The 12,500-nt window shown below is 40.2% G+C and overlaps 1 protein-coding gene across 2 annotated transcripts in view; it reads right to left on the bottom strand.

Annotated features, from left to right (window-relative positions):
• The window catches only part of ca (RCC1 and BTB domain containing protein claret), a 35,977-nt gene that overhangs the window by 11,176 nt on the left and 12,301 nt on the right, over positions 1-12,500 (bottom strand). For both annotated transcript variants that reach the window (XM_070121206.1, XM_070121207.1), the window contains exons 5-17: positions 12,372-12,500; positions 8,713-8,971; positions 6,267-6,496; positions 5,918-6,091; positions 5,243-5,493; positions 3,705-3,879; positions 2,724-3,566; positions 2,426-2,620; positions 2,012-2,203; positions 1,616-1,770; positions 1,367-1,463; positions 1,049-1,234; positions 320-902 (exon numbers count right to left, since the gene is read on the bottom strand). The exon at positions 12,372-12,500 is cut by the window's right edge and continues 43 nt beyond it. In XM_070121206.1, the coding sequence (XP_069977307.1) occupies positions 320-902; positions 1,049-1,234; positions 1,367-1,463; positions 1,616-1,770; positions 2,012-2,203; positions 2,426-2,620; positions 2,724-3,566; positions 3,705-3,879; positions 5,243-5,493; positions 5,918-6,091; positions 6,267-6,496; positions 8,713-8,971; positions 12,372-12,500 (3,469 nt within the window). The remainder of the gene's footprint in view (positions 1-319; positions 903-1,048; positions 1,235-1,366; positions 1,464-1,615; positions 1,771-2,011; positions 2,204-2,425; positions 2,621-2,723; positions 3,567-3,704; positions 3,880-5,242; positions 5,494-5,917; positions 6,092-6,266; positions 6,497-8,712; positions 8,972-12,371) is intronic.

Genomic DNA, 12,500 nt, shown 5'->3' with positions numbered 1-12,500 from the left:
TACCCTTTTCCTTGATTTTAAAAAATATTTTCTGGTATCTAATGTTGCTGTTAGTAATGTCAATAACATTGTGGTAATCATGATACCTATAATAAAAATAAAAATATCAATACTGACAGCATTATAAAAGAATTTTCGTGTAAACTCAAGGAAAGGTGAAATCAGGTGAGGTCACAAGGTCTACTAATTGAATCCTTTGTGGCTAAGCACTGGCAGAGCCATCTATGTGCATAGAAGTTTCACAAAACAATACTACAGTGAACACAACATTTTCCCGGGGCATTGGGTTAATACAATAAATCTTTTAAATAACACTAACTTCCATTGCTATTTGAACTACTGTTGGAATTTCCTTCACTGGTGTTTTCTTGAGGTGGGTTTGAGCTCTGGCTGTTGTTTGTGCTGTCCGCATTGCTGGCCTCATCAGACTTCTCTCTATCATCGCCATTCCCTATCCTGACCTCAGATGCCTTCTCTGGAGACGGTTCAGGGGAAATAATGAAAGACTTGGCACCTCCATTGCCCTCTGCCTCCTCCTCATCTTCGGGCAGAGTTGCAATGGTGTCTTCACCGTCATCAAGGACTACCTCTGCTTCTCCCTCACTGAGTGTGCCTTGGCTTTCAGATTCGGAACTAGCACCATTGACAGCCTTGCTGAGCTCATCCTTATCTGGTGACTGCAGTTCTGGTGTTTCTCCAGTGATCCCTGAGCTATTTTCTGCCTTGTGGTCAGGGCTGTTTTCTTCCTTGCTCTCACCATTCATTTTGCCATTCTCTACCTCTTTCTTTCCTCCTTCACCTTGCTGTGTTAGTCGGGCCCGCCGTTGCAGCTGAGCCTGTACCCTAAGGCAGGCTGGATTATTGCCCCATGTGTACACTTTGTGGTTCTTTGTTACAGCAATCTGGACAAATAAAATGTCATAAGGTGAAAAAAACAAAACTTAAAAAACAGTCCATATTACACAGTACCTCACTGATGCAATTATAAAATCCTGTCTAGTCATCACTTGGTATGGCACCAAAATGAACAAATGACCAACAAACATACATTTTGGAAGTATCCAGCAGCTAGGTGTGTTGCAAGTCCAGGGAGGGGGACTCTCTCTGGCCTTGTCACTTTCATGATTCCACCATTTCCACACTGCCCATATGTTCCACAGCCCCATGCGTACACAGACCCATCTGAGGCCATGGCTACAGTGTGTGCATAACCACCTTGTGCTAGAACAATTTTCTGGAAAAAAAAAAAAAAAAAAAAAAAAAAAAAGTCGTATTATTTATGGCAGGTTCTCATCATTCCCAACTGAAATGTACATCAAATACATCCACATGTTTCTTAACAATGTAGTAACAGAGACTTTTGTACCTTTTTGGCTAATCTCTCAATGGCAGTGGGCACCTGCACATCCTCCACGCTACTGTGCCCAAGCTGCCCATGGACCCCCCAACCCCATGTGTACAGCCTGAAAAAGAAAAGAGAAGGCTGAAATCATTCCTTCAAAAAAAAAAAAAAAATCTCACTAATTAAAGGCAGCCCTATAAAAATAAATATCAAATAAATATTCATACTGCAAGCATCACATAAAACACAATATTATTTACTGTGCACACTCACTTGCCATCCTCACTGACTGCCATCGAGTGGAACTGCCCACAGGCAATATTCACAATGCCCTTCCCCTCAAGACTTGTTAGCAGGGTGGGCCTGGGATAGCGACCTGTACTACCTGTGCCTACCTGACCATACCTGCTATTACCCCAACCATAGACCTGTTAAATAGAAAAAAGGTTTCAGAAGTCACCTACTGTGTGTACAAGAGAAGAGAAAAATTTGTAATATAATGTAAAATGTAAATGAGAAAATTATATCAAGAAGTGTTTTCATGGTTATATTACTCCTGATATTCTTTGATTTATGCTTTCACTTTATAAATAAAGAGAGACTTCAACAAAAACATAAATTTTACAATAACATAGAAAGCAAACTCATTATCATTATCTTTCTACTTACCCCATTATCCGTGATGGCTAGCATATGGTTCTTCCCTGCAGCCACACTCAGCACTTTCATCTGGGCAAAGTATGAAACCATCCTCGGCTCGGAGCCATCGGAAACTAAGCTAGTCTGGCCTCTGCCATTCATGAGTGGTGTCAAGGGGCTGGTGCCAGACACAAGGTGGGGGACGGTGCCATTGAGGTTCGGCTGTTGGGGTGGGTTAGCAGGTGAGAAAGGAGTTCCTTTGCCCTTCTTGCAGTGTGTTTTAGCATCATGTAAGTCATGGTGGAAAAGTTCTTACAACTATAAGCTTTAGTAAACTAAAACATCTGATTTCCAATAACTTCCATTACTTTATTCTAATGACATTCAATGCAATATATAGAAAAAGCGGAGTATCCATTCACCACAAAAATAAAACGAACTAACCTCCTGATCTTCTGGGAGAAAGACATTCACACCTGACACAAGCTTAGGGTTTGTGGTGCACCGAGACCCATGGCCCAAAACACCATAGTCTGGCCTGCCCCATGTGTATAGAGCATCACCAATAATCAGTGAAGTGTGACCATATCCACATGCCAACACCTGGTGATGTACTTTATCCACAGGTACTGGCACAATCTGAGGAAGACAGACTGATTATGTGCAAAAGAATAATAATAAGTGCAAGAATCACAAATTTCCAATATCAAACAAGTCATGGTGTGAACAGTGCAGTCCTCACCTCTTTTGGAATCTCCACCTTGTAGGTTAGAAGCTCAGGATTATACATCCAACCTCTTCTTTGGTTTAGATGAATGATGATAGAAAGGAATACCTCAACAAATGCTTCAACTGACACCAGCTCTTCACTACCATATGCAAGCAGGCAAGAGTTGTGGACCATTGATGATAATGGAGGAAATGCCTGTTTTTTACCATTGGTTGTCTGTAAGAATGGCCTTATTGCTGGCTGTGTTGGATTGTATAAGTCAGCCAGACGGCGGAGGACAGGGACCTCGAGTGTAGAAAGCAACCCTAGCACAAGAGCAATGTGTCTTCGTGCCAGTGTTGGACGAGTCAGGAGGACCTGCCGTAGCTCTGGGTCTGAAACACAGTGCAGATAGCCAGCCTCCCTCTCTCGTGCCAGAGGAGAGACGCTGTCAATGCTGGTCTGGCCTCCTAACTGGTCAAGTTCAATTGAGTCTAGAATAGGGGACGCCTGTGATGCCATCAAAAGCTGTAGTTTCTCAAGATAGAGGCCTCGTGAAGCAGCCAGGTACTGCAGGGTCTCCCAGCGCCAGGAGCCAGCAGCCAGAGCGAGTGCCAGCACTTCATCATAGTACTGATTGTCCCTAAGGAAGAGAAGCAAGTTTCTCAAGGCTTGTTGCTGCTGAGGTGGCTTGTGTGAGCCTGGAAGACACAGATGGTGCAAATGACATATGATGGCGAGGTTAGCCAGGTTGCGGCGCTCTTCCACCCCAAGGTCTGGCCCACTCACGCCACTGGTCAGTGTGCCCATGTAGGTGAGAAACTCTGTTACTAGCCCTTGGCCAGCAAACTTGATTGAGCACTTCACATGAGGACACTGTGGAGTATGAAAGCAAAATCAGCACAAAAGAAAATTCACTATCTTTGTCACACTACATCATTCAATATTTAATTAGAAAGAGCTAAAAACTGATCTTTATCTGTGTCATAACAACAGTAAATAGCAATGACTAACCCTCGAGTGCTTATACAAGGCAATGGCTGCACTGAAATTCCTGGACTGAAGCTTCACATCTGCTGCAAGCTCAAAGAGCTTTGGGTCCAGAGAGAACATCACACCAAGCTTATTTGCACTATCAATATCACCTGCTCGAAGCACCAAGTCCATGAAGAGAGATTCTACGCTGGTTCTGTGTTAAAGAAAGAAAAAGAATGAAAGATAAATAAATAAATAAAAAATAATGTCTAACTTACTCCCCCTTTAATCCCTTGGCAACAGGTGTGTCCCAATTGCTGATGTGTGGAATTCATGGTGAACAGATTGCAACAGGAACAACGTAGGGAAAAACAATAAATGAGCATATAAAGAAAAAAAATAATAATCTGTTGGAAATGGGTGCCTTGAAGTTTGCACATGGCTCAAAATCTGGGCATTAAGTTTACTTAAATTGCATCACTCTCTTGGGTGTGTGGCTTGTAGGCCCAGTCCACACAATCATTTATACATGGTATCAAGGTTCCTTGCTCCCTTTTTGTTATTAGGTCTTTTTCACATACTCATGTACTGCTGTTTTGCAATTTTTCCAGGTGTATATCTACCATATGATATATCGTAAAAAATGGTAATAGACAGTTTTTACTGAGCAGACACTATCTCTCCATGTAGCCTAACACTATGCAATAACAATAAGTCATAGTGATATTTGCATTATTTCTTAGACTTTCATGTTAAATTTTCGTAACACAACCGGCACCACTCATCATAGTGAGCTGGAATAGGTTTCTGTGCATGGAATTAGTGTCCTCCCTAGAGCCAGTCCTTTTCCTGGCATGGCTCACAGATGATACATTCCACCTTTGATTACCGGTGGAAATACTGCAGGAGCCTTCCTAAAGACCCAGTGAGTCTAACCTCCTTCCTGTCACCCGCCATTCAGCAACAATATTTCATCACATATATTCCCTTCACTCCAGCCCCCATCCAGAGTTAATTATTGTTACTATTACTGCACTGATTTAAGGATTGCCTAGAGCTGGGGGTGTCAAACACCTAAGCTAGAGATGATATGGACTCATCTCAAAAGACAAATATAGACTGAAAAATGGCAAAAAAGGAATACATTTTGCAAAAAAATAGAGAAAATAACATTGCAAAGTCTTCTCACCGCACATGAGTGTTCGTGCATGCCTGGCCTACAAGTCATACACTTGTCAAAGCCATTGCACTAGTAAGCTTAATGCCCAGACTTTGGGCCATGAGTGGGCAGTGAAGCATCTGGATCCAGGGAATTAAGAGGTTAAAATGCTACAAGGTAAAGAATGCATTCATGGTTTTCATGTCTTATCTTCCTCATCTTCATCCTGCATAGCTAATAATCAAAAGTAAAGGTAAGAATCTTTTTCCAAACTCTACCAAGAATTTCCCATAGATGATTAAATTCACCTCTCACATAAATAGGAAAACAAGACGTAACACTAGTAAGCAAAGCAAGTAACTTTATTTTGAAGCTACTTCATAAAACAAAATTACTACCTTAGACCCAACAGACCTACCTTGGCTGACATATATACAAAGATTTGGTAGTTAATATAATGCATCCATGGGGCCATGTGTGACTTGGCAGTTCCACATAGTCTTCATCTTCTTCATCTCTGCCAATCCGCCCTACAACAGATGACCTGCCTGAGCGCGGTGGACTGCTGTTAGCATCCTGTGAGATCAAGGGGGGACTAGAGTGCATGGACACAATTTCTTCGTCCTCCGGCAAGTCTATTTCCTGGATCACTGGGTTCACCTTGCTGTCCTGTAAAATATATAGGTTTGGTTATAATTGCTTGATAGCTGATACTACACATAGATCATGTAATCACTGCAATAACTATGCAAGTTGAATGATAGGCTTTCATTTCACTCTTTTCTTTTAACAGACATGCAGGAGCTACCTAAAGTGTCTGCATAAAATTTCCTAAAATAAAATCTTTTTGTATGGAAAGTGCATATAATAAAAAAGGAACTAATTGAAAAAAAGGAACCTAATATAGTCATACTTAAATATTCTTAAATATACTATTAATACACTAATTAAATAAAAATACCCCCAAAGTTGAAATAAGAAATAAAGAATTATCATAATCTACATCATTTACACAGGGAATGCACAATGTTCAATAAAACTCATCTCACTACCCTCCCTTTCCCAGGAATATCTGATCAAACTAAAAACTTACTATAGTTCCATCTATCTTTGATGAGGATGAGAAGAATGTAGAGATGATGGTGAGTTTCCGCCGCGATGTTGCATCTGAGAGGAAGATCATCTCATCTTGGAGGATGATTTTCTCAGCATCAGGTATAATTTTGAAGACGAAGAGAGGAGTGGGTTCCAAATCAGTGCTGTAAATCTGTTGGCAGAAAAGACATGACTTGCTAAATATTGTAAAAGTAAATGAATGCACACAAACTTTCAACGTGCATGTGCATATGTATTTGTATCATTCAATCATAAGAACAAGAACAAAATGAGAAAACAGTCCGTAAAAAGAGTAGGTACTGATGACAAAAAAGTAATCCACTAACCATCAATGTAGTGTTTGGTTTGCAATGCCCTGCTAACAGGTATCTTTCTTTGGCATACTGTGGTGTCGCAATAACGTCATGGATGAATTTGCAGAGCCTCTCGGGTCTCGCAGAGATGCATGGAGCAGCCTCTCCGTCACCCCCTGAGGCTATGGAGGTTGTGGAGGTTGTCATAATTTGCTCTGGGGTAGTTGTGGCTGACAGTTCATCAATATCACAAGTGTCCACACCTGGAATAAATAAAACAATAGTTACAGTGCTTGTTTTCTTTGCAGCAAGGTCGAAGCTCTATAGGGTATTTGGATGAGCTTGCTGATTCTCATAAATATATATTCTTAGATTGAAAGTAGATGGTAAATGAAATTTCTTGGCTTTTTAGGACCATGTGCCATCATTTTTAGCAGTAAAACTTTTTGGTACGGTCAAGATGAGTTATCACTGCTAAAATATACCTACTTCACTACTGGTTCATCCTATAAACATTCAAAACCCTATCTCGGTTTTATGTTGATGGTGGGTACCTGAAAGCGAGGATACCCAACAAAGTTATCCATGGCCTCTTCATGTTTGCCTTGAGAAATTTATATAAGGAACTCCAGTATAGATCTGCAATTATAAAATTGTTGCACTAGGTGGTAATATAATAAAACTGCTCTAAAATTAAGCCCAGTCCTATTTATCCTAAAGAAAAAATGTGTGCATTCATACCCCACCCCTAATAGCCTTGAGACTGATAGCCAGGCACACCTGCACACAAAGAGTCCGGAGACTGATTATATCTCCATTCAGCTCAGTTCACCCTAATGCAGAACGGACAAGTACTGAATGTATCTCTAAAAGTCTACTTTGACATCAGCCTGTGGTAAATCTGGAAGCCATGGATTTGGTACAGGGCATAAAAAAAATGTAACAGAAAAATTTTAAAATGCATGAAAACACCATCAACAGGACATTACTAACTTGGGGGTCTTAGGAGTACATAACTGTAAGAACATCTAACATTTCCAACTAATATTTTCTGTTACTGAAAGCAACTTCAACACTTTAGGGATTCTGGGTCAATTTTAGAGTAAATATTCCAGTCTATGTTTGTTTGTTTTTTGGCCTTAAATTTATAGTTAATCTATTATTTCCCATTTCTGGAAGGCTCGTTCAACTTACGGCCTTATGGTGCCTCTCAAAGAAAAATATCAAGCTTTCATCTTGATTTTCATTCAAGAAAAAAGTAAGCATGGCCTGAGGTCCTGCACAATCTTTTTTCCTTTTCTTATTATCATGAAGTAAAATGAGATGCAAATAACATTACAATATTACAGACAAGGCATTAAATGTGAAACCTAAAGCAAAAGCTATATAATCTGTCCTTTATATCATGTGCAACAACTAATGTTGGATGGCATGTACAAAAGAACAAGCAAAAAGTGTAAAGGAGGAAAAAATCAAAAGTACTTAAGTAAGTAAAATAAAAAAAGGACAACACAAGACTAATGAAGGGTTATGCAGGTGGCAGGTTCCATCTCCCTCTCTCCTGTGATACAGCGGTGAAATCAAGGTCACGAGACATGGCGGACAATTCTGTCATGCTCAAAAGAGGTTGTCTTAATTTCATCTGCATTGGAAATGTGTAATATGGTAACCATCTCCAGGTGGGTGCTAATATTTTTTCTTTTCAAATCCACTTAAAAAAACAGAGAAGTGTGAAAAAAGGAAAACCGACCTTGGGTCAGCCATTAGTCATAGAAGTGAAATGGCAAAAAGCTGAACAGTCCTTAGGAGTGTGTATACCCATGTAAATCTTGGGTACTGCATATTTACTGTAAATGATACTGATAGATATAAAAATCATCAAGATTTATGTAATGGCTGGCCAGGATGATAGATAAGAGAGGACAGCTGTGGTGCCCCAAACGTACCCATAAAGATGTGGACCCATTTCCGTGCAGAGTGTGTTGCCAGATGGAAGAACCAGGTGTTACCACAACACACAAACACAAATTAATGTTTGTTTTCAGCCAATATCATAAGAAATATATCATGGCTAACATATGACAAGATATCTATCTTTTTCTTATAAACATAGTCCTGTAATCATCTACAGTTTGTTTTCATAAAAATCAATGATTTATTTATTTATTTATTTTTTATTTTTTTATTTTTATTTTTTTTTGTATATAAGTGCTTCGCTATATCAATTACATATTATCTTCTCCATTCAGTCATCTTGCTAAGATTACCTATAGAGATTGTAATCAAAGCCTCTTTCATGTTAACTGAATTTTGGTGACAGCTACTGATAATCAAATTGAATATCATCAATTCCATATCCATACAAAGAAGGGCAGTACATCAACTTAGCTCAATACATATGAGTAAATAAAATTAGATACACAAAAAGGAAAGATGACAGAGAGAAAAATAGTAAGTGAATAATGTAATGATCCATTACCTTTATTTTCAGTTAATGGTTTCCTCCTAGTGCCCGTCTTGGCCTCTGCAAGTCTTTGCTTAAGCATTTGCAGCTTCTCCACTGACAGCTGCTTAAGGCCAAGCAGCCGGGATCGGTGGGGGGGTCCCGAGCGATGCAGCGAAGCCCCAGGACTCTCATCATCTGGCCATTCAGGGGTTATGTGTTCGAGGGGAAAGAGATACTGGCTACTGCGCTGCTCCAGCACCAAGCGCCACTGCCTGTCCTCTGGCCCTGTGATCTACAAGGGATGCTTTGGTTACATATGTGCAGCTAAGGACACAAGAAAAAAAGAAAACTACATGTAAGGATACCACGTCATATTTTTCAATAAAAGAAAAAATAATAATAATAAAAATAAATAAATAAAAATAAAAAATAAATAAAATGAGAAAAATAAATTAAAAAGTGTATAATTTGACAACCATGCAGTGATATTTTACGCTTACATTTCTAATATCAAAAAATTTATGGTATATGTCACTTTTACAATCTTTGTCCAGAAATATACATTTTATGTAGGAAACTGCCCTTTAACCCACTAACATGTGAGACACCCAAAAAAATAAACATTGCTGGGTGTCCCGCCAGTGTGACACTGTATCGGGGCTCATGCTCCAACGCAGCAGCGGGCTACAGCCGGCGGGCGGGCAGAGTTCAGGGCAGCCCTGCATGCCAACTTTGTAGCCGCTCGGAACCTTTTATTTTTGGCTTCAAAATATATCAGCGTTAATCGGCGTAATTTTATCTATGGAATCTTTACCTTTATTCCCAACAAAAAAACAACAATATTCAGTTTAGCATTTTTTTTGTAATCTAACCCCTGCGATCTGGGCGATGTGATGATACCGTCATGGAAAAATCTGGGTTAAAGGCCAGGTAACGTGAACTTGCTGTCATCGGGAAAAATGGCCGTGAGCCAGGTGGCGTGATCTTGCTGGCATGAGTGAAGGCCAGGGTGATGGAAAAGATTTGTCATAAGTGCACTACCCTCTTGGAGTGTGATTAGACTCATTTGGCACTTAGAATGGGGCTTTTGCGTTATTCACATCGACAAACAAATGTGGAATATTATGTATGTAAGCTGTGACTTAAAGAGTACTGGCTCCAGGGAGGATGTCATTTCCATGCTCTGCATTGTATTCCTGGCCAATGTGATCTATGGCACGGAAAATTGAAAATTACGAAAAAAAAAGACTACTACATAGAGATTATATAGAGTCTACACAAGGAAAATAATATTTTACCATTTGGATAAAGTGAATCAAAAGACAAATATGGACATTGGAAAATGGCAAAAAAGCTAAAAAAGTTTATGCAAAATAATGGAGGCATTGAGTCTTGCCACAACTCATTAGTGTCTGCACGCGCCCAGCCCAAGTGCCTTACACCTGGGATATTGGCCACTTACGTAAACCACTGCTCCTATTTTTGGTCCTGTGATTTCCCAGACACAATTGGATCCAACAAGTTAGGAAGTGTACAGGGGAATGGCTTCAGAATTCTAGGACATAGTCCAAGGATTAAGCTGAGAATCTAAGAAAAGGATGATGTGAAGAGAAGAAAATAAAAATTGTCCTATTATAATAAAAATTTATAACGTGAGATGAACCTCCTTTGTTGACTCAAATCCCATTGGTAAATCCGGAGTTACAGAGATGGGAAGGGCAGTGTGACTGGCTATGTCCCACAAAGCATCACCTTTTTGGGACAAATACTCCAGCACATCCAGGTAGTATGCAACCTCAATAAAGGATGTTGTCCATATGATGCATCTGCTGTGAAGGAATCATGAAAATGAGTTTCTCATCACCTAGATGAGCAACAAGATAAGGTGCACATGTTGACTGACGATACTACTGACCCCCTCTTGCTATTTTATAGCAAGACCATTTGGGACAACGTGGATAATCAGACTGTGAATAAGGGAACATGGGCCACATATTTTAATTTTACTTCAACAGATGATGTTCCTACTCACCACTTCTGCTCTAAACAAGAGATGTTGTGGTGCTTTTTTTACCAGAAGTAAATGATGAAGTGACTTAATTTCTGTCTTTTCCTGGGAGTTGTGGTTAGATGTGTAGTGAGTGTGGCCTACTCGAGGTACAGGAAGCTGATGCTGCAAGCATTCATCCCCTAGTGCAATGATGGAGGGAGCCAACACATGAGCTTGCCTACACTTCAATGCAGGCAGGTTTTGGCTCAGCCAGTGGTGAAAGTATTGTTCTTGTTGCCTCTTCATATGGTCAATTTCTCATTTCTCTGGCAGAATGGAAAGGGACCATCATATGCTGGCTACAGTGGAGGATGGGTCATTCCAACATGCATGAAGCCATGTGCAATTTCTCAGGTAAGTAAAGTTTTGGTAAGGCCTGGATCTTGCTGGATGGGTGGGCTTGGGCCTAAGTAGTTGTATCTGCTGCTGCAGGCCTGAGATGAAGTCGAATGGAAAGGAGTGGTCCTAAGTTGAATCTGTGAAGAAGTCACCTGGTTGGGCCAGACTACTGCTATGCAATTTAGGTCCTGAGGCAAAGGCTTATTAGATGGGCTTGTACTGCTACCAAAGAATCACCCTTGGTCTGTTCAACAGCAAACAGTTTGAAATCTATGGAGGAATCCTTTGCTATGATGGTACTGATGGTGGCTCTGGAGAGGGCACCTGCGTGCCATAAGAGCTGAAAAGTTGTGTGACTGTGCTGCTGCTCTGTGGAGACAAGGGTCTGAACTTTGATAGAATCTTCTGTGAAAAAATACTTTTACTTTGTTGCAAGAGTTGCCTGAAAGGCTAAGGATGACAACTTGTAAAAGACACACAATCTCCAGCCAGAGGCTGCAGATGAGGTATTTGATGGACTGACTGATGATAACTAAAGGTCTACTTCTACTTGCACCAACCAAAGGTGTGGGGTGTTTGGGTTGTAGAGGAAGACTGAAACAGCCATCCATGACTGCAGAACTCACTCTCTTTAAGGTTCACCAATGGTGTTAGAAACAAACCAGTATTGGTTTGGTCAGATTCTGTTTACCAAAAGCAAAGAGAAGTGTGAGGAGTTTGCAGTCATTAATATTGGTCTGCTGAAGGTGCCCAGAAGTAAATAATGAAGTTTCCTGATTCCAATCTTTTTCTACGAGAGGCAGATGGATACATAATGCTGTGGACAGTTGTGTAGTGAGCATAGCCTGTGCAACGTGCGGAAAGCTACTGTTACACTATGAAGATCGGAGCAATTTCTCCAGAGATACCTAAAAGGAGCTAAGCAATCCTAGTATCACTGCATGGGAACTTATGGAGAATCTTTAAGGCAAAGCATGCAAGACAACTCAAAGATGTTTTTGTTGTCTGATTCACCGTCTTGCAAGATAACTATGGGCAATATGTAATAAAGTCAAATTGCTAGATTTTATATTTTTGCAAAATTACAATTTTGAGTACTGAAGTGCACATTTATTGCAAGTTCAATCTAACAAATAGCTGTGCCATCTCTGTAAAAAGATAGATATCATATAACATTTCCATCAAAATCTAATAATAAATTCACTAAGTAATATAATATATAATTTGCCATTCCTACTATGGGTGGTCATAGATGTGAAATAATAAATCAAATCTACAACATCAATAGACCCCTAAGACTGACCAGCAAATAGACAGTATCCAAGGAGTTGTCCCGACACAAGTCTAGCTCTGTGACTGGCACAGTGATGTAGGTGCCACCAACTTCCTTCCCTGTGCTCAACTCGATGAAGGAGAGTTCTCCCAACTCTGT

Source organism: Penaeus vannamei, chromosome 4 (assembly GCF_042767895.1).
Source record: "Penaeus vannamei isolate JL-2024 chromosome 4, ASM4276789v1, whole genome shotgun sequence".
Lineage (NCBI taxonomy): Eukaryota > Metazoa > Arthropoda > Malacostraca > Decapoda > Penaeidae > Penaeus > Penaeus vannamei.
Note: the sequence above shows the minus strand (reverse complement) of the source record. Positions and strands in the feature narration are given on the sequence as shown.